The sequence below is a fragment of the Meleagris gallopavo genome, chromosome 9 (assembly GCF_000146605.3).
Source record: "Meleagris gallopavo isolate NT-WF06-2002-E0010 breed Aviagen turkey brand Nicholas breeding stock chromosome 9, Turkey_5.1, whole genome shotgun sequence".
In the NCBI taxonomy this organism is placed as follows: domain Eukaryota; kingdom Metazoa; phylum Chordata; class Aves; order Galliformes; family Phasianidae; genus Meleagris; species Meleagris gallopavo.
This window is the reverse complement of record NC_015019.2, coordinates 17,427,555-17,450,026: the sequence shown is the minus strand read 5'-3', so window position 1 is coordinate 17,450,026 and position 22,472 is coordinate 17,427,555. Positions and strand designations below refer to the sequence as shown.

The 22,472-nt window shown below is 38.4% G+C and overlaps 1 protein-coding gene across 3 annotated transcripts in view; it reads left to right on the top strand.

The window, feature by feature from the left end:
* Nucleotides 1-1,588: 1,588 nt before the first annotated feature.
* LOC104912219 (AF4/FMR2 family member 2-like) overlaps nucleotides 1,589-22,472 on the top strand; it is a 69,928-nt gene continuing 49,044 nt past the window's right edge. For all 3 annotated transcript variants that reach the window (XM_031554713.1, XM_019618323.2, XM_019618324.1), the window contains exons 1-3: nucleotides 1,589-1,694; nucleotides 4,326-4,362; nucleotides 4,622-4,673. In XM_031554713.1, coding sequence (XP_031410573.1) covers nucleotides 1,611-1,694; nucleotides 4,326-4,362; nucleotides 4,622-4,673 — 173 coding nt within the window. In that variant the 5' untranslated portion in view covers nucleotides 1,589-1,610. The remainder of the gene's footprint in view (nucleotides 1,695-4,325; nucleotides 4,363-4,621; nucleotides 4,674-22,472) is intronic.

Here is a 22,472-nt window from a genome sequence, read left to right as displayed (position 1 = left end):
CAGAAGCAGCAACACTAAGAATGGAAATCTGATGGTCTTCAATAAGAAAAAGCAATGCCTTGCAGAGGTGTGGGAGAAGGTTACATACCCACTTGCTTGACTGGGGTCTGTGACATGTAGTTTTTCCTTTCTTTTTCCCTACCTATGACATGGGATTTTTGAGGAACAACCTGAGATACAAAACTTGCTGGCTGGGTCTTCAGAGAAATATGTAACAACATCCAGCTGTAGAGCAGGCCACCCCTGCAGCCCACATGCAACCACTATGCTACCATTTTGATAACAGCTATTTTTTACAGAATTATTTGTATTATTTGTGTTATTTTCACTTGTAGGGCATTTGCACTGGTGGTCATTATACCTGCAGAAACTTATGCGCTCAGAAGTTTTATTGCTTATGTCCTGGGCTTGACTAGTGTGAAATAGCAGCTGGGAAGTTCAGTTCACTGCAGTCAGGATCATGGCCATTGCATGCATAAGTTCCTAAATCAAACTCACTTTTACTCAAGAAAGAATCAGTTCTGGCAACAAAAATAATCAAGATGATCAGAACATCACCAGAGACAAATATTACTGCCTGTCTGAATATTCACCAAATTAAAAACAAAGATAAGAGAGGATGCAGTAGCATCTATCATAAAGCATACCCATGACAAGGGCATCCATAAGCTTGACCTAAACCAAACTTTTTTCAGTTTCTCTGTTAAACCAGTTTTTCCCCTCTACTGAACATAAGTCTCATTCCAGTCCCACTGAGCTGAGTGGGGTGATGGTTCTGGGCCTTGATGTGAGAAAGCCTGGTGATCACTTTCACTTCTCTTTGTATCTCATAGCCACAGGAACCTAAGTGCTTTCTTTGAAGACAGTTGGAACACACGTATACAAATGATAAATCAAGACACTGATAACAAAAATGAGTGTATTGCTTAGATGGTCTCTTTTGCAGGTCTTCATAAGTGTTTTGAGCTTCCTAGTAAAGGACAGGCTTCCTGTGTAACTCCATACAAGTCACCTTATCTCTCAGTCCCTCATTTTAAAATGAAATTGATAGTGCTCTGATAAAGTGACACTGCATACCACTGTAAGTAGCTGTTGCCAGAGCTGTGAGAAGATGCTTTAGTACTTAAAGCATTGTACCCATTCTCTTCTATGCCAGGCATTCATCCCGCAAGCCCAGTCGAGATTTTTCTAGAGCTGCCTGTGGTTAATTTTGCCACTACCTAACACACAGCCTTGCATTTTGCCACCATGTAATCCTCTATGGGGTTGCACCTAATGCAGTCCAGGAGAGACCCCCTTCCTGCTTGGACACTGCAGGTAAAACCTCCTCTATGCTTATGATGAGCTTAACAGGCTGACCAGATGGAACCAGATGCCACCTGAGGAATACACATATGGTCAAAATTTTAATGAGTGAAATCCATCCTCACCCTCTTCTCCAGGAAGTAATGCCTGGTGGGCAGCTAGGGTGTTCATCTACCACATAAGGGGGGTGGTGATGCTTCCTAAACAATTGCATCCTCAGGCTCTGGGGAGAATACATGATCATTTTTCCCCTCTCCACTTACATGAATTTATTTTCAAAAGCATGTTTTTTTCTTCTCTAGGAGATGACCCATTCCTGGCCTCCTCCTCTTACTGCTATTCACACTCCTGGAAAGGCTGAACAGACCAAGTTTTCTATCCCAAGCAAGGTACAAGTAAGCTATAACCAGTGACCCAATTAACATTCTGTTCTGCTGAGTGTTCTTCATTGGAGGACTTATTTTTGTAATTTGTTATTTTTGTAATTTTTGAATTTCTAAGGCTATTTTTAGTTGGATATTCCCAATTAGATTGTTACTATGAGTAGGACTGTATATTTAAAGCTGTAGAAGTGAACAAAGTGAGCTTTACCTCTCATTACAATAGCCTTTCTACATCCAATATAATGCCTTTTGTTTGTTTTTCATTGTGTAACACAGTGACTGATATGGTATTTTGTGTCCTTGTGATTACTGCATGATGAACTTTAGGCTGCATGGTCAAATTACGGTGAAATTGCATTTCTGCTGGTGCACAGTGCTGTGGCATCTGTAACATGCATGCTCCAAGGGCACGTGGTTGCAAAACACATTGCCTAGTATTGGTCTTGTTAAAAGCATGCACTCGATGTTTGCCACATCCAAAGCATGGCCTGGAGACTACCTTGCAGTTCACCTCACATGCAGTGAACTGTTAAACTGTATGATTTGAACATGACTTCAGCCCAAATTTTGTTGTTGCCTTCTAGCTGTGATTCTGGTACAGCAGTAAGAGATCGAGCTTGCACCCAGAGCAGTCTCAGCCAGGGTTAACATTTGCTGGGACCTGAACACCTGTGAGCTGATGATGTTTGGGGATGAGGAGAATTTCCCCTAGCAGGGAATGTAAACCAGACTGACATGGAGCTACATATATTCTAAAGGAAGGACTTTGGAAAATAGCTTTTAAAGACGTACTGGTACTACTTGACACTATGGTTCATGCAGTCATGTCCTCCCTTAGAAGCTGGAATGTGATTTTCCTCTTACTCCCCTGTCTGAAATGTAGTCACTATACTTAATTGGAAATTGTATGAAATTAGCAGTAGCTGTGGCTCCTTAAAAATAACACAGCCAGTGCCCAGAATGTCGTATTTTGATGGAATGTGATTGTTACTCTTCCAGCACTGCCAGTGTCAGTGAAGTTAACTGCTGCAGCAATAAACACCATAAATCATAATCATACAAGAATAGAATCCTCTCTGTAAATCTGGTTAAAGTCAGTTGAACCTGTTTAGATGAATTCCTACCTGTGTGAATACATATATAAGTGAGAGTGGAGTTTTTTTGCCTGCAGGAAGATGTGTTTTTTTATTTATACTCTGGTTTAATTTAGTGTTCTGTTTTTGATGGGTTATTCGGACATGAGTACTGCAGACAGCTGCTGTCTCCATTGAGAGCAGGATAAGCAGAAGTTCAGAGAAGCTGAAATTTTATTTTGCTTATCTGTTCCTACTGTTGGCTTTGAACTTTTAATATCCACATCAGTGTTAATAATTTCTGGACATGTTAAATGTTGATCATAGAATTGTTGATCATATCACTTGAATATAGAATATAAGTTATTTGTGCTAGGAGTTTAGGAAATAAGTGAGCACATACATATTTCTGGGTTAGTTAGTTTTACCATTAAAAAAACAAACAACAACAACAACAAAAAACCCCATAAATTTATTCTCTGAACATCACACTAAATCATTTATAGCTAGCCAAATATTGATATTAGACATACCATGGCTAGGTTCTGTGACCACTTAACCCAGAGACACACCATTTGAAGTTCTGAATTTAACTAGAAGAATAAGTATCTTCATGAAAAACATATACAAAAGACGTGATTAGAAAAGTGGAACTTATCAGAACAATTTATCCTGTTGAAATTCAAATTTAAAGTGCCATGTTTACTCTTAGGGCACAATTTACTTCACAAGGGACTGACTGACAGCACAGTACAATATTAGGAACTAATAATGCCCTAAGAGGAAGTGCAGTGAGGACTTTAATGACTTTTACATCCTATAGAACTAACACTTCCAGCAAAGTAGTGCTTGGCTGTAAGGCAATGTTGTAAATAACACCTCAATTTGAAATGATCAGACTCTGCTTGGAAGGAAAGCTGATTGCAATCACTGTGGACTGTAGAGCCTAGAGAAAAACTAAGCAAGAAACCACCGTGACATGAAGGTAGCTTAGATATTATGAGCCAACAAAAATCCCTGCATTAGCATGCTCAGGGTTGCAAGCCAGATTATTTTCCAGTGTAGAGTTGTATTCCCATTGATTTAAAAGGAAATGAAATAGTGTCCATCAGGCAAGGAAATGCTTATTGCATCTCTATCAAACCCTGTGTTTCACAGCCCAGAGAAAACCGCTATGTCTATCAAGAAAAGATTTCTGTATTTTCAAGCAACAAGATCATAAATGAAAGGCAGCGGTGTTAAATTTATCGTACTTAAATTTTACATCACAGATGCATCACATTTGTATATGTCCATGCCTGAAAAAAGGTGGGGGATGGAGATTTATGGCAGCTGGGGACAAGCTGTTGTCTGAACTACAAAATTGTCCGTAACTAGTGCTCTGTCTCCATGCTTAATAGTGTTTTGAACTAATGTCACCGGTGTTGCCACGTGATCTGTTGTCTGTAGCATCTCCTTCCTTATTTACATAATGCTAGTGTCCTTAATCTAGCAAGCTAAGATATATCTTACCTTCTTCATCTCATGTAACTAATGCTGACATTTCATGTGTTCTTCTTTATAGGACTCCCAACATCTGACCTCAGGATACAATGTACAAAGTAGGTCTTTATCATCCTGATCCTAAGAGTCAGGGTTAGGTTGTTGTTTTGTTTTTTTTTCCTGTTTAACATCATTAAATCAAAGGCAAAAAAAATACTTTCTGTGGTGCTAAAGCAAATCAGTTCCATTTTTTATTACATGTTATGCATTGTGGCATGTTGTGAAACCGAGTATAATTAGATGGGCTGACAGCTTTGGGTGCATTTTAATTCTACAGTAATCTTTTGACATTTGAAAATGTGTTTCCTTTGTTTGCAGAGTGGAGTGATCCAGGAGGGAAAGTTGCAACTAAGTCAGTGCCACAAAAGTCGTAAGTATTATTATTTCCAGCTTTACATCTTTTTTAAATTTATCACAGAGAATGAGCCTATTTCTGCAAAGGTAACTGAAATCTGGCTCCACTCATAATGTTGTCCTGGTGTTCAGGTGTTTTCAGTAGTCCTTAAAAATTAGCCATAAACCAGTTTTATGTTTTCAGTGCTTATTACTGTTTCTTCTTTTTAAGCATTAGCTAACAGAGCTATGTATGAAAGATGAGTTTATTAAGCAGAAATAATGCTGATTTTAGTTGTACAGCTTGCTAGAATTAAATCACTTTTATGCTTCTTTCATCAGACTCTAAGCTTCTTAGAAAAGAAAATGCAACCCAATGAATAGATGATGCATGAATTTTAATTTTTTCTGTGAGGAAGAGTTAAATGCATAATACAGAATGATACTACTAGCTGGTGTTGAAAAGTGGGTCTTGGGCTTCTTACACAATGAAACTGCTGAAAATCACAGATGATCTATAAATATGACAGTGGAAAGTTGTAGAAGAGCTTGTTCTCCACTGTGCTAAACCATTTTTCTTTTGTGCTTTCCTGGTTTAAGATTGTAATAACATGGCACTGCGTTGAGACTGAACTGTTTCCTTACTTTTACCTGAGGATCTCAAAATAATTTGCAAATAGGAATTAAATACTTACTCTGATAAGTAGTTTGTTGTTTTGCCACTTTTTAAGTATGTGAGTCTGATTTCAGTTTAGGGCTATTATTTTATTTCTGTGTTCAAGTGTTTTAGACTACAGAATACAGCACTGTGCCAGCTTAGCTGAAGTTTGTGTAAATACAATGTGTTCATTTAGAATGACTTCAAAATTATTCTAGTGGTTTCCCTTTCACTCACTTAGGACACAATTTTGACTAAATTCGTATAGGGGAACAAAACTCAGTGAAGAGATAACTTTTTTGTTTTTGTTTTTGTTTGTTCTTAATTAATTTAAGTATATTGATTTTAATGCAATTTTGTGTATAGGAAATAACTTGCTGGAATTCAGGGATCTGTTTGCAACTGCATACAAGATTTGGGACTAGACCGCTGGTATCCAGTTCTGTGGTACACTTAGTAATCTCTTCAAGTTCAGTTCTTTACTCCCGAAGTCACGGAAGTACTCATTCAAATAAAGTTAGCTCTGTGAGTAAATCTCTGCAAAGGAACTGGGGAGGAATGCTAATGATAAGTACATTATTTTGAATGAAGAGCATTTGTTTATGAAACTTAGTATCAAATTAGTGCTTCCCCTTTTCTATTTTGATTTCCTGATGATTGATTTCTGACTTTAATTTTAAAGACTCTATCCAGCTGGACCCTCAGTTCTTCATAGCAGAATAGGTATGTTCATGTTTTAGAACATCTAAGTGGCCCAAACCTAACACCAAGCACATTCTCTGGTAAAAAATAAAAATAAAAAACATTAAAAATAAAAATATATATATTATCGCATCTTAAAATGGTTTTTCTCCTAAAGAAAGTGTATTGGGACTTCACTGAGAAAAATATTTTAGTGAGCATACTATAAAATACAGTATTTCAATAGTTTGTAACTAACAGTAATAGACTTGTCAATCATGGTTTATAGTTATAAGCTGGATTTCAAAAGAACAGTACTTCAGAGCTCAGTGGTATATAGTGCATTTAATGGGACCAAAGCTCTCTATAGGAAGCCTGATATAAAACTCAAAGACACTGAGTACATTTTATGAACCAGTTGCTCTCTGTTCTGCTGCTTGATCTAAAGTTCCAGTACTATCAATCAGATTTCTGCTGCAATGAACTGCCTTCTTATGGTAGGTGATAGATTTTACACATGAGAGATCAGAGCTGCAATAAAGCTACTTTTATTTTTAGCTTCCAAATGAAGATCAGCTAACCCATTACTATCACTTTTTCTCTTTTACTGCAGAAAAATTGTTAAGGCAGCTTCCAAGAATTTCCACAGGGCTTTGTGAGGTTAGAAGGCAGTCCACTGTGAGACTTGGTATTACGAGGCCAATTTGTTTCTTTAGATCTGAGTGTGCAGCCACCACCGTGTTCGACAGGAATTATTGTACACTGGGACATAGTTGGGCATAATGAAATTAAAGCAGAAAGTGGGGCAGAAAGACATAATGGAATCAAGTAGTTAGAGCTGGATAGTGTGATCTAAATAAACTCTGATACACTGACAGCTCCTGTGCTAGTTGTGTATTTTAATAATTCAGTATTTATCAGAATACAATTGTATTAGGAAGGACTTAATCTTTCTGATACTGAATAGGGTCAGGGATACTGGAGTGTATGAGTAAAATTTCAGTCCAACTTATCCCCAGGAACATTTTTTGCTACACTGTCAACCACACCACATGATCTTACTGATTTCAAAACTGTACCCCCACCAAATCTTCATGTATTTTGCCAGTGGGAGGCTGAGAGAGTTGAGTTGTTTGGTTCCGAGAAAGCTCTGGGAGACCATATTTCAGCCTTCAAATACAAGTAAGTGGGCTTACAATAAAGAAGTAGAGAGACTCTTTATCAGAGTATGTACTGATAGAAGAAAGAGTAGAAGTTTTAAACTAGAAGGGAATAGATTTAAGTTAGATGTAAGGAAAAAATTCATTAATATGAGGATGCAACCAGCAGTGGAACAGGGTGACAAGGGACCTGAAAGTGCTCAAAGTCAGGTTGGATGGGACCTTGACCAACCTTGATCTACTCGAAGATGTCCCTGCCAGTGGCGGGGAATTTGGAACTAGATGATCTTTAGAGATCCATTCTATGACTCTATGATTTCAGTTTGACCAAACCTGACTGGATTTATATTTTCTCACTGATATTCTCTGTTAGAGATCTTTTTAACCTGGACATTCTTCTGTAGGAATTGATACTAATGTGCTTGCCTTTGTCGTATCACTGTGTTATACCATGACTAATTGAGTCATACATGCAAAATGAAGATGCTCTGCCTCCATGATTCTGTACTGTGCTCCAGCAGCCAAGCTGCCTGTATCTCATTACAGAATTTGTTTGTAGAAGCAGTGGCATTACAAAAGATCAGACCAAATGGATGATGTTGGGATTATTTCAATGACTCACGTATCCAACCTCAGATCTTAAATTCTACTCAAAATTCATGAGTGAAATTTTGAACAAGTGCGTGCATGGGTGTGTGTATATCATGGTAGCTTTTTAGAGTTGAAACTCGGCTAGGTAAATCTACGCCACTTGGCTTCCTTCTGTTTTTTTTTTGTTTGTTTTGTTTTGTTTTATTTTTTAATTTTTACTCTCTTTTCTTGCTGTTGTTGTTAATTTATTTCAAATTCACTGTAATGCTCCATGGGGTGCTATGCAGTCAGTTTTCAGCCAGTCCACTCTGATTAGTTTGTTACGAAACATAGCTAGTAGGAACAGAATAGGTGCAACCAGTTGCATTAAGAAGGATTTTCTGTCAGCTGCCATGCATTCAAGGGTATATACTCAGCTCGTGACTTAAGATCTGTTATATAATTACCACTGCAAGTATGTCATCCTCAAACATCCAGTTCTTTTGTTCTGTTTGGTTGTTAGCACTTGGCCTATGCCCAGTTGGAAACTACCCAGAACCTTTTTAATCAAGCACATCCTGTGTTTGGAAATCATACTGCAGAGTAGTCTTGGTTAGTTTCCATAAAAGCCCAGCTAAAAAGAATAGTGTAATCATAATGGTATTCTTCCCTTTTCATAAAATGACTTCCTATACTTGCTGTATTAATACAGTATTGAAAGGCCTTTTCTAGGGCTGGGTGAACTGCCAGAAGCCATTGAAAACATAGAGCAACAATTTTTATGGTTGAAACAAAACCAACTTATTTTATCTTTATAGTGTTTTTGTGCTCCACTGTACTTAATGATGCATAACCTGTGTGGGGGCTAGAGGGCAGCTAAATGCAGGGGGTTTGAAAAAACAAAACAAGGAGCTAAAACCTATTCTGTGAAATTTCAAGAACTTCTCAAAAGATGCACACCACTGGATTCTGCGCCAAGGTTTCACTTCATGGCTCTAAAAACATTTCAGTAAATATTAGTGCTTTTCTAATCCTATAGATTATCACAGTACTTCATGGAAAACTGTTTGAAAATGGAGATGTGCTTCCTGACATCTAACTACTTTTCCTAAGTATCTAATGGCTTTTTGGAAGTTCTTCACTCTGTCAGGGGCAGCCACATGAAAGCATACAAACCAAAATTTGGCAGCATGTTCAAGCTATGAATTAAAGGTAATTCACAGTTTGAAATGAATCAGCATGAAGTCCTTAAGAAGAGTAATCAGACATCAAGAGGATTTTACACCAAGGATTGTATATTGGATAATGCTGCAACAAGTAATGTTGTTATTTGGAATGTTCAAGTCAAGAAACGTTGATGAATTTTTAATCTTGGAAGGATTCAATTTTAAAAACCTGAGATGCATTCAGTGTTGATGCATGATTTCCAGTTCAATCACAAAGAAATTAACAAAGAAATATTCATCTCCATCTGAATTAGGAAGAATACATATCTAATTTTGTATCTGCGTTCCAGTCACAGACCAATCCAGATGTGATACTCTCAAGAAGATGAAATGTCAGTATTTCTAATTACAGGTTTTAATCAATGATATTAAAACACAAGAGCATCAATTGATCCCACCAGTAGTGATAGCCTGCTTTGTTTTATAGTGTACATTCGTTTTCACTCAGCAAGCGTGGCAAGCTTTAATCACTAGACTAAGTACTGCCTGTTTGTTAGAAGTGGGAAGTTCCAAGGATATTCCCTCTGGGTAAACTGGGAAAGTTATGAATACAAGGGACTTACACTGCCATGTACAAATTATGATAAGTGAAACAACACTGGCATTTAATTGGAACTCCATTAGTCTTTAGAGAGCTGCAGTGCACCGTATTAAAGGGACAAATAGAAAATGAAAATAGAAGGTCTGTCTGGTAAGATACCATTCCTCTTTCATCTTTTGTTTTGTTTTATTAGTTAGAGGTTTCCTTTGCATCCTCTCACTCTGATAAGATCTGAGGAGTTACCACCTGGGATTTGGAACAATGATAATCAGTCATGATTATATCTTTTTATTCCTCACTGCCGCAGGCTTCTCCTATTGAGCACAGTCCTAAGTAATCGGGACTAAAATATGCAGACATTTCCTATGGCCAGTTGCTTATAGAAGCAAAACATTTTTGCTCTTAAGTATTTTAAAATTCAGCGCCAACTAAAAACCCTGTATCTGTGAAAATAAACCAATTATTCAAAATAATTTCTAAATTAGACTTCTAATTTGTTTTCATTATTCAGCTGGCTTGCATACAGTTTAACCTTCCTGTCAAAATAAAGTTATTTCCTACTACATTCTTTTTCACGATCTCTTTCTCCTGACATGTTTATAAATCAGTTTAAAAGATTGTATGAACAGAACTAAATTAATTCTCTCATACTTTGCTGATCAATGTTGAATAATTTTTCTTGACTGTTACAGGTATAATTATTGTCCTTCTGAGAATGCCTGAAACAACCTAAGCAACTGCAGTCTTACCAGCTTTGATGACTGCACCTCAAATAAGCATTAAAGCATTTGAATTTCATCTGATACTACATAAACTCTCATTAAATGAACATTTTTTACCCTGAACACTGAAATACTTTGTTCTCAAGTACAATGCAGCACAGCTAAATATATGCTATCACTGAAGCGTGACCACCAAAGTGTCAATATTAATAGAGACAGGTAAATGACACATGTTAACATGTTTGGGTTCAGGATGTATTTCCCTGTCTGCTATGTATCAGTTACCATTTTGGAAAACAGTAAGACTAAATCTGCCACAGGTTTTCCTGTATTTAAAGAGTTTTCCACAAGCAGCAGCATATGTTGTGCCGTCATGACTTAAGCCTGAAACCAATCTCTCAATTTACATTTTTGTGGAAAGAAATCACTTCCAAACTTCAGAGCAACTTCAAACATTAATTTTCAAAAGCAAATGTACTTGGTAAATCTGAGTGTATATCAGAACAGAGCAGAGAAGGCCACCACAGCCAGCAGTGTCACACTTACAGATGAAATCCATATGATCTAACTTCTTCCTTGCTCTTTTCACCATAATTTGGGCCTCACCCTGCTCCCTCTTAACACTGATTTCTTAGTAAACTTCAGGTTCAGAGCCCAGTCATTTAGCTCACATGCTGTTTCCTGCTGATGCTTCCTCCTCTAGTCACTTTCATTCTTATTTTCATACCTTACTAGTTATTGAGTCATGAGAAGCCTGAGGTAAGCTGAGAAAATTGTCTCCAAGATTTGTCTGCACCATGCAACAAAGTAGTTGTAATTGGAAATGGGTGATAAACTTGAAAGAAGAATGGATTTTGCAAGGAAGCTTGACATTCATAAATCCAGAATGGGCTTGAAACTCCCAGTCTGTGTCCTGAGTATCCTAGGTAAGGCTAACAGGCACTTCTAGTATCACAACTTAATCCTTTGCATCTTTCCTCTGAATCCCTCTGACAACCTCAATAATCCACTACATTTTTCTCAGCTTTATACTCTCCATCCAGATGAACTTATATTGCCACCATTATCCTGTGGGCTGAGGGCTCAGCAGGGCTCCAAACCCTATCAGTTTTCTGGCCAGAGGGCTTATTTTTTATGAAGAGAAGTTCTCACAACACCCCACGAGGCTAGGCCATGCTCACTGCATTATCCTTCGTCTTGGATGGCCCTTGGAGTTACAGATTCAGAATGTCTTTACCTTATATATGGGTCCTCCCAAATGACAAAAAAGCAGGAAAGTTTTCTCCACTGCTGTACTACTTACTGTTTTGAGTTCCAGGAGGAAGAGCTGCTTGCCTCACTTGTGCCTGTGCATCTTGCAAAAGTGCACGTTGAGAATCTGCTAATACTGTAACCATAGCTTCCTTAATAAGGGATGTAGCCCTAGAGGAGGAGGGAGGTATCTGTAGCATTACTCCAGCAGATGCAAACTGATTGTTTAATTAAAATCCGTGTTACAAAAAGCACAGGGTTGAGGGGAGTGCAGAAAATTGCCAAATAGAAAGTCATTTCCCAATTTCCGTGAGGGATTTTTTTATCCTTCAAGATAAAAATACTAAAAATAAAATAAAATAAAATTCTGTAGGTAGTTTAGCTTTCAGGAAATTGTCTCTTATTGAAAAGTCTTGTTTAGTCAAATTACTTCAAAAAAGATCTTCCCAGGTTTTGAAAGAAAGATGTTGATTCTACCTTATATCAACAAGGAAGACTTCAGTGTAGCTGTCAGGCTCAGCTCAGACTGTAAAAGTAGTAAATATCTCCAGTAATGAGGGGATTGCTTTCACAACCTGCCATATATTCCATGTGAGTATTTGCTTTTTTGGTACCACATGTATTCTACTGCATTTTGAGGATCTGTATTTCTTTTCTGCAGAGGGAGAGGAAGGTAAATCAGTGCTGCCCGTTTTTGATTTAGCATGAATTTTAATAGTTCCAGACAAATTGGAAAGCCTATACAAATCATATAGTTTCAAGTCTGACTGTGTGCTAGACTGGAATTTTTGGTGAGGTCAAACCTTTATCTCAGCTTCTTTTTGTGGTACTTTATGGAGAGATTGAAGAGGAACTGAAACTGGTGACCTGTCTTGACCTTTAGTACTGGATTAAAATTCCAACTTGCTGCCATGGCAACAGGCCTTGAAAATTAGATCCTGACAGAAGCAGGGAGAAACTTAAAACTGCAACTGCGGCACTGAACTGAAGAGAGGTTGCTTACAGCTGTCAGTGACAGGCTCTTAACTGAAATAATCTGCCTTTCCCTGTACTTAAAAATAATAATAATAATACAAGGAAGAGAGAACAGAAAATGGTATCTTGATTGTTTTAGGCAAAATCTGCTGCAGTGCAAATAAAATACATCCTGAAGCATCCAGCACAGCTGGGCTGTGGTATTAGAGGTGGCTGCAAATGAGCCTGCATGGCAAGAGTGGACCTGGGGACGTGCTCATAGGGGTCTAAACCACCCCGACCAGGCCACTAGCAGGAGCTAGAGAGTGGCCACTTAAATCACTTTCTGCTTGTTTCCTTTAACCAGGCATCAGAGAGCAAAATAAATGTCACAGTGTTGCAACTGACATTGCATGGATCCATGCAATTGTCTACCCTGTAAATGGAAAGGAATAAACATCATTTAGGTAGTGATATCTTGGATCAAGTATAATACAAATTATTTTTCAATCTAATTGATGCAAGAGACAGAGATGATGACGCAAGACCTTCATTGCTGTGGGAGGTAATTTTTCTTTCCAAAAAGAGCAAAACATGAAGGAATCAGATGCTGGGGTCATGTAATGGATTTCCTGCTCCTTTCCATTCGACCCAGGACACCCTGTTACCCCAAAATCCAGTAACCATGAAGATCATTGGATCTTCCATGTTAACTGTGGCTTTCTCAAAACACACAAGGGTCCTGAGGATTCTCTGAGGGCTCCACTCCTGTTCTTCCCTTCTCATGGGTGGCCATAATGACCACCTCATCGCCAAGGGGACTCTTACCATCTTCTTTTCCTAAAGTCCCTGTAGGAATTGCTACCTCGTTTATTAAAAAAAAAAAGATTTTTTTAATTATTAAGGTGGGTAAGTTTTACATTCTAGCTAAGGGAGACTTCTTAATGGATAAGCAGATTGCACTGCACTGGATTAGATGCTCTGTACTGCTAGATATCCATAGTTACATAGCAGTAGAATGAGATTGATTTGTAGGGTATAACTAGATGGAAATTTAACAGCTGTAGGTAGATGGCATTAAATATTTTGAAGAATTATTTTTGTCAAAGCTGATGTTCACAGTCACTGCAAAATCCTAAGACCATGTTTGGAGTCTGATTCCAAGTAGAGGATGCGCACAGAAAAATACTTCCTTTAGTTTTCTTTACACCATACTGCTAATGTATTTGGTTTGTTACCTGTTGGTGAATTGTATGATTATAGGTGATCACAATCACAAAGTTTTGGATAATGTATTTTGTATCATTCACTGTTGGTGGTTTAGAGATAGTGGTTATCACTAATACTGTCCATTTTTAAGAGCAGGTAAGCATTAGGTAAGTGCAGGTTGTGTTAAAATAATGCATTATAATCTCATGTTTAAAAAACTGATTTCTGGAATAGACTGTTGACATAATACACAGCAGAAAGCAGATGAATAGATAAGCCATTTTCTATCAAAGGAAAATAAAATCCACTTAACATTTCTCAGAGTTATGTGCTTCAGTGGTGTCAGACAGTTAAAAATAGAGGCCACTCATTTGAAATTTCAAGTGTCAAATTAGTTCCTAGAGCAAGTTAATTGTATCAGAGGAGTTACAATCAGAGATGTGTTCGGCCCATCCCAGCATACAACTACCACTGTTGTCATTTCCTGTAAAAGCACCACTAATACTGCCTTTAATTACTGTCAGACGGTAATATGGAGCCCTGGAGTGTCTGGCAATAAACTTGTGTTTTGCCAGGAGGAAAGGTAAAAAGACATTTAAATAGGTCTTTAAAATAAGTATGAAATCTCTGAAGATGTACTGTTGTAGTGTGTGCTGTATATCAAAATATATAAGCATCTAGTTGTAACAATGGCTTTGTAAACACATTACTGAGCAAACTATGAAAAGTAATCCACCAAGGAGCTGTTTCCTTAACTCATAAGCACTAAATTAAGAGACCAGTGCTATAAAGTAGATATGTGCAGTTAAAAAATACTTCCCTTTTTTTGTGAGATTATTTTATTTCAAGCCCAATGGATAGTTCCTTTTTATTTTAGACACATATATTTTTATGCTTGGAAATGTCTGTATTTAAGGAAAAAGTCAGTCCTCCTTGCAAAAGCCATGAGTAATTCATTAGTACATGAACAGTGCTTGAGGGCAGCATGAAAAGTGCCCACATGTACCTCACATGGGCAGGGCAGCCGTGGTGTCATGCAGTCCTACCTCAGCTATCTGCTAGCTTTGCGTGGAATTATAATATTGTAATGAGAAAAGCCTTCAGCTGTCATTGCTTTCAGCAGCCTTGGAGCATGGAGGGGCAATTGGGCCTACCTCCCAGGGCATGCAGAGCCTCCCATGGAGGCTTGGTGAGTTTTCATCCACTGCAGGGCAGCTCCACAGCAGCAGGACTGCAGGCTGCTTACCCAACTGCACATGTACTTAGGTTTTATGGCCATTTGGAAGGCCAGATTCCAAATAATCCTGGCAGAGCTGTCTATCAACTGTGCACATCCCTTGCCTTTATGTCCACCTCAAATCAGAGAAGAGCAGCCTGCTGTAAATGGGGAGGTTGTGAGATGTCCCATCCCATGGTGTGGATATTGTTCAGACCTCACGTTGACATCTTGCCTAATGCCTGGCTGAGGATCCTTCCATCGTACCGCATTAAATGTTAAGAAGAAAAAGGGGATCACAGCCAGAGTGTGATCTGAATTCTGAGCTGATGTGCTTTTTCTCATTATTTACCATCTCTTTTTCAGTGAGAACAGCAGTGTTGCTGGTTGACTACAAGAGGAGTTTGCTCAGATACTATGCAGCTCCTTTTCAAAGGGATTTTATTCAGGAAACTGAAAAACTTGAGTAAGATAAGTGTTAATTGAATTATGTACAGACTGGATATGGAATTAGTCTGCCATAGCTAAAAATCAGTAAAAGACATATTGCCAACTGCATTCATTTTTGTATTTTTTTTAAGCCTTGTAGTTGTGCAAATACTGAGCTAGGCATCCAGTATTATATTTCTTCTGCAAAATACGGAATTGTCAATGCTAATTTCTTTAGCTGGAGTCACATACTATTATTATTAATGGACACTTATAGATTAAAAAAAATACGCAAGGATTGACGTAGGTCTTGGACTACATGGTACACAGTTCAGATGGATTAATATCAGTAAGAAACCAATCATTGATTTTGTTTGCTTTGTCTCAACATGTAGAAAAAGTAGCTATCTAGGGGACTGGTGGAAATGTGTGTGGATGAAATCTCAGCTATGACTGGTCTTGGTGCTGTTAGAAGTAATTGGAGATTGAGACTGTAAGAAGAGTGAGCACTATGCTCGGTTGTGAAGATTTTCCAGGACTTTTTTATTAGTGTAATAACGTGGCACTCCAGAACTCTTGTTTTTTAAAGACTAAAGGCTTTAATAAGCAGCTGTTCACAGGTAGTAACTTTTTAAAAAGTTCATTCTGATAAGTACCGTTTCTTCACGTGTTGTCTACAGAATGTACACTATGCATCATATTAAAGAAAGAATAAAGCAAACATAATGAATCTATTAAATCGTAATGGCTCCCAATCATGACAAATTTGCAGATTAAAGCTCATCGAATACACATTTAAATGATAAATGATAATGGCTTGGAAAGAACCATTATGATCTATTTCATCAATAATCCACATTTTTTTTGCCTTGTAACTACACCAAGGATGAACATAATGGATAGAGCCTCATGTAAAATATATTTTGTTTGTGAAAGAGAATCAGAGGAAAGAATTTCTCAGATTAACAAATTTAAGTGGTTGTTACTGTTTGTTTTTACTGTTTGTCCATGACAGATTTTTCCCCTTGTTAATATTAATCTTTTACAGTGCCAAAGCTTATACTCAGAAAAGAAGTGTGGCTAGTCTTACTATCCCTCAAGCTGCAGTTGTTTTCACTGTGTTTTGGAAAGAGTAACTTAACAGAACGAAGAAAGGATGCAGTCAAAATCATCAGGTTTTCTGTTGCTAATTATTCAGCACTAGTGAGCACCTAGTTTCACGAAGTTGTGAGCAGCATTCAGGTGGATTTGTCACGAATCTGTCACATTCATTCCCCATACAGAAATATATGCTCCATTTTTTCATTTACTACGTGCTAGGATTTGTTGTGCCTTCTCAGGACAGCCTTCAAGGCACTCAAGCAGTTACCAAGTGCATTCTTTTCAATCCAGAGGGTATGGAGGTGTTTCAACACTCACATGCATTCATGTGTAGAAGACCTGATTGGCTTTTCATAGAATCATAGGATAACTTGGGTTGGAAGGGACCTAAAGAATATCTAGTTCTGCCCCACTAGCTCAGACTGCCTGGGTCCCACGCAGCTCAGCCTTGGGCACATCCAGGGATGGGCACCCATGGCTTGGGGCAGCAGTGCCAGGGCCTCACCACCATTTCGGTGAAAAATTTCTCACCTCTTTTAGTTTAAAACCATTCCTCCTTGTCCTAACACTCTCTGACTGTGTCAGAAGCCAGTCTGCCTGCTGTTTATAAGCTCCCTTTAAGTACTGGAAGGCCACAGTGAGGTCCCCCTGGAGCCTTCTTTTCTCCAGGCAGAGCAAGCACAGCTCCCTCAACCTGTCTTCTTAGGAGAGGTGCTCCAGTCCTCTATTTTGTTATCAAAAATTTCAAGTTGTACTGAAACAAAAATTTCCTGCTGAAAAAGAGAGGTGAAAGTAGACCTGAGCCTTCTGTTGTTTTTGAATGGGGAAAAAACAAACAAACAAAAGAGCCATCTAGTGTGGGGGTTTTTTCTGTTTTGTTTTTGTTTTGTTTTGCTTTATATTGCCATGAATCCCCAAGGAATTTAGATTATATGCCATGGCAGTCTGACAGAAATTCTAACTGGAAAATAACAGTTAACCTAAAGCTGAATTTTTTTAATTTATCACATATTTTCATCTGCAACATGATGTTGCAGTCAAATTTGTTGCAAATAGGAAATTTCGTGGATCCATTTTCCTTCCTGTGTTTCCAGAAAAATTGAGTGATTTAACGTTGGAGTACTATCCCATTGTATTTAGTCACACAGAGCCATTTCAGCTAGTAGTGTCATTTATCTGAAGGACACGGAGGTCCATTTTAAGAACCACACTTACCAACTACTTCTGGTCATTTTCTATTTTCCGATAACGTACCATCGCCACTTACTTCTGGGGAGCCATTTAACAAGACAACTGTTATGTCATCTGAGAAAAAAAGAACAAGGTCTGCTTTTATGGCCTAGATAGTCCTTTTGGCAACACCCATGGTTTAGGTAGTTCTCTCCAAACACAGTTCCTTTTTATTTTGATTTTTGATGTATAGCACATGACTCCCATGCTTCACTAGGAGCTAAACACTTCAAGTGGCTGTTATCTCTGGCATTTGGTATCTGTAGCAATTCAGTATGGATAGCATCCCTTACTAAACAGTGTTTTGAATTATAGAATAGAGATTGGGAGGCTTTTAACTTTGAACACGTGCTTTATCTAGATTCTCGAGTAAAACATAAACTTGCATTAAATTTGTAGTCATTCTCCTGAAGGCTGCACATCAAGATATTCCTGATGGCTGTGCCAGGAGCTGCTTGGGCTGGGGTGACATTCACAATTCCCTGCAAGGATGGGAGTTGTGAGGACAGCCGTGCTGTCACCCAGCATTAGAGCTCCCAGAGCCAGTGCTGAGGAGCTTGTGCTTCCACACAGACCATGACAGCATCATGTAAACCTGTGGGGTTCCCACAAGGACATAACGCTCGCCATCACCGAAGGGCCAAGAGCTGTGCCAGCCCCTGCACTGGCATCAGTTTGGTCATCGTGAGCTACAAATCACTTTACACACACCTTGATACAGTGGAGACATGGCCTTAATTCTTCGGAGATGTGGAGACCAAACCTTGATCTGCACATGACAAGTGCAGAGTTGGGCTCTGTGTTTTGATAACCTGGTCGTTCCTTGTGTGGCCTGTTCCAGCCTCCCAAATCCCTGTGCAGTCATATGAGGTACTGTTATGGCCAGGATCATGACTTCAAAAGTTGTCAGTAAATATTCCTCTCAGCATAGTTTGGTTTGTAGGTGCTTTATGGGAGGGGTTCAGTCCTGAGTGTTAAAAAACAGCTCTATTTTTAGACTTTCTTCCACTGAAGATTTGCTGAAATGACTTGCTGCAGTAAATGGATCTCTTTAAATTTTTGAAGTTCAGTTCTAAGTTCAGAAGTAGCCTTTAGGCACTGTGGTGGAAGACCCTTGTACGTATTACAGAGTGATTATTGACAGAGTTTAAGTTTATTGACCCTGCTCGCCTAATTCCTAACAAATTTTTTAAAATCCTTACAGAGCACTGCAGACTTTGGGTAATTCCGAGCTGCATTTGAGATTATTGCTTTATTACTTTCCTTCTTTCCATTCCCTTTCCCGGGCTGACTGGTCCTCTGACATTTCATTTTTAATATATTCTAAGCAGAGTATGTGTTTGTCCTTCCTATATCTTTCCACCTAGCATTTATCCAGGGCATCTGATCTATTCTGTTGATTCAGACACTTTCCTCCTCTTGCTCTAACCCATCTCAGCAATGTACTTGCTTATGCAAAAAATAAAAAAAGTTCTTTTCAGCAATGCAATAGCTTTGCCAATGAGTTCAATGAAAACAGATGGCGTGTTTATTCCTCTATTGATGACTGAGAATGTTCTGAAAATCAGTAAACTTTCTACCTATCTGACTTCCCCTGTGCAGACTTGCATCTCTTTTCCCAACATCTGCCATAACTTCTTGCTGGATGACTGAGCTGATCCATTTTCCCCGCACCTGCTGAGCTTGAGCAGTAGAGGGGTAAAAACCATACTTGAACTGGTAAAGAAAAAGAGAATATTTAATTCCTCCACAGGATTCTGGTGTTGACTGCTTATATCTCCTTACTGTATAAATTAAGTACAGTTTGAGCTTAACTGTTTTCATTATCAGACACCACTGAGGTTGTTTATAACAGGTAAATTCTTCGGATTTTAGAGAACCTCTCATAAATTTTCACAGAATGAGAACTGAAAGGAAATATTTGCTTTAAGAAGAAAGGTTAGGTACTTTGGGAGTCTTTCTGCCTCTTTTTCATTTTTTCCCTTCACGGTAGAAAGACTGAAAGTGAGAAAATAAAAGCAAAAGTAAATAATTGGGCATGCTTGCTGTGGTTGGAAAGAAACCTTATTAAAGCAAATTTGGGTAAAATTGAGAAAAAAAATCAGTTTTTGTAGAGATATAGAGATAACTGGTCAAAAAACTTTTCTTCCCAGACAGATGTCAACGAAAAATGTAGAAATGTAATTTAGTACATGGATTTTTTTCTTTCCATTCGTGGACATCTTGCATACGTATGTTTATTTGTCTACATCATATTCATATCTTGGTAAAAGACCTTGTAATAGTGGCCATTTATGATCACAAAACTTAACTTAAACTGGAAATTTTCCATTCAAGGTATTAGCCTGGAATTATCTTTTGGGTGACTACTTCATTCGAAACAATTTTCCTAGAAAGAAAGTAGGGAAAAACACATCTTCCCATTGCTTTATGTTAAAATCCCACAGTTGCATCATTGGCTTTAAATGCCGTGAGCCTTAAGAAATCACTGGTTAATGATACAACTTTTCCCTAATTAGTTCCAAGCAAGAGACACGCGTGTGTCCAGGGAAGATTCTTTGACATAAGGTGGCCTTATGTCAGGTTGAGCACAGGAATGCACAATGTGTGACTGTTGCCTCTGTAATACATTCTCAGATACATAATTGTGAGTCAGAATATATAGGGAGAATAAAGTAGGGGAAATGAGGAAAAAAAACTGAATAATAACAGCTTAACTCTGCCTTTCAGCATCAGCTCTGTTCCTGTTTCTATTGCAAGCTTCTGTGTGGGGCTAAGGAATGGAGACTGAGAATTGAATTACAAGGTTGGTTGGTAACAGCAATTTGTGGAAAACATAGCTCTCACTTTCTCACCCACTGAGTGCCTGACCTGACAACCTTACTCACACTCCTCACAGATGTATTTGTCCAGGTGTGCAGCTTGTGTGTGTGGTGCTTTAAATAATGATAGATGCTGACCATGATGCTTGCAGTACTGAAGAGAGATGTTTAAATGTACAGAGATGAGCATGACGTGCAGTAGATGAATCAAAACAGAATAGGGTGAGAAAGAGAGATAAATCTGTTGTTAAGACACTGAAGCAGTGCTTGGGAAAATTTGATTTTAATTCCAACTTCCTGTATGACCTTTTGGAGACTGTGCCTGGGTTCTCAGTCTGTAAATACCAATCGTGTTTTTTTTCATATTCCCCATCTTTTCAGTTTAGGTGGTATAGCTGCTACAGCAAGGACTCTTTTGTGCTGTGTCTTTGTGTTCACTTAACACAAAGAGTCTTGTTCTCTTTGGGTGCAGTGGCATGTTTGTAAGGTGACACAAAGGTGTGGTTAGAGGTAGGGAGGGGAGAAACGTGAAGTCACAGAATGGATATCCATGTCATTGCTTCAGAACTTAGAGATTTAATAAAGGATGCTTGGGATAAACCTGATGAGAACATGACCTATTACAGACTAAGATCGTTTGTAATTTCTGTGAAACTCCCTGACATAAGAGGCTTCTGTAAAAAACCTGTTAGTTTAATCCCTGGCAAACTCTAATAGGGCTTTTCACATAAGCTGTTTATTAGCATGCATTTGAGATGAGTGCATTACCCATGAGTAGTGAACTCACAAGTGAGTTATGCGGGTAATCCCAAACAAGTGCCAATAAAACTTTTATAACACATAGCATCATTATGGAATTTGTTTATGCCACATATTTTACAGGAGGGAAAATCTATGTTAGCCATATATTAGAAGGTTTATGATTTTTTTTTATTATTTTTTTCACTGGTGCAGTTTTCACATCACTCTCCCTCTAAGGCCAGGCCAAGTGAACAGCTGCGATCCTAGAAGGAAGGGAAAATTACAGCAAACACATTTTTGAAATCTCTCTGAAACTAAAACAAGCAGCAGGTTCTAATCTCCTTACTAATACCAATACCACCTTGCTCCTCAAAGAGCCCCATAGATTTCTTTGGGACCATTTGTCAAGTGAAGTGTTATTTGACATGTGCGGCACTACTCAGAATTGGCTCAATATAAACTAGCCTTTCCCATTTAAGCCCTCTGAAGCTTGCTGTCTTCAGTGGTTAGAAACACATTTATTTTGCTTTTAATCCCATCAAAAAGGAGCAGTCTCATCCTGGTCAGATGGCTTATTTCAGCCCTCTATTACCAGACATGGGCACTGTGAATCCAAATCCCACTTTTTGAAAGGCAAGATAGAGAAAAGCCCTTCTAACAGAGTGGCTGGCAAAGAGTTTGCTTCTTCCCTCCCCATTGGATAGATAAATTTTGGGCACCAGAAATGGAGCAGTTTGAGCTACTTCCACTTTCAGCAACTGAAACCAGCAGCATTACAATGCCAACCTTCTACCACTGATAGAGCAGATATAAAGTCTGCTACACTGGTGTAAAATCTTTCTCACTATCAATTCAGAGTATTGGCTGCTGTGTCCCAGATTCAGAACTCCTTCTCCTGAAAGCAGTTATTTCACCTCATAACTTGTATCCTATATCCTTCATAATATAAACACAGTATGTCTTAAGAGAGAATTTTTGTATAGCTTTCTTTTGATTTTTTTTTCTTTGCTGCTGTGTTAGTTTAATTGTCATGATCATAGATCCTGAGCTGGTAGGCATAAGTCAATGACAGAATCAACCTGACTTTATTGAGAGCAGGATCAGACCATAAATGTCCTCTGCTTGTTCCTTTGTCTCACTTAAAATAACTGCACCAGTCTGCTGATGGCTAATCAAAGATTGCTGCTTATAGCTCCACACGTAACCCAGCTATCCCCACATTAACCTCCTCCTTTATTTCCTTGGTTATGTTGAACAGGAAACAGTTATTGAACTGCATTTACATTCATAGAAACCATTTGATTAATTGACTGCGCTTTGAACTC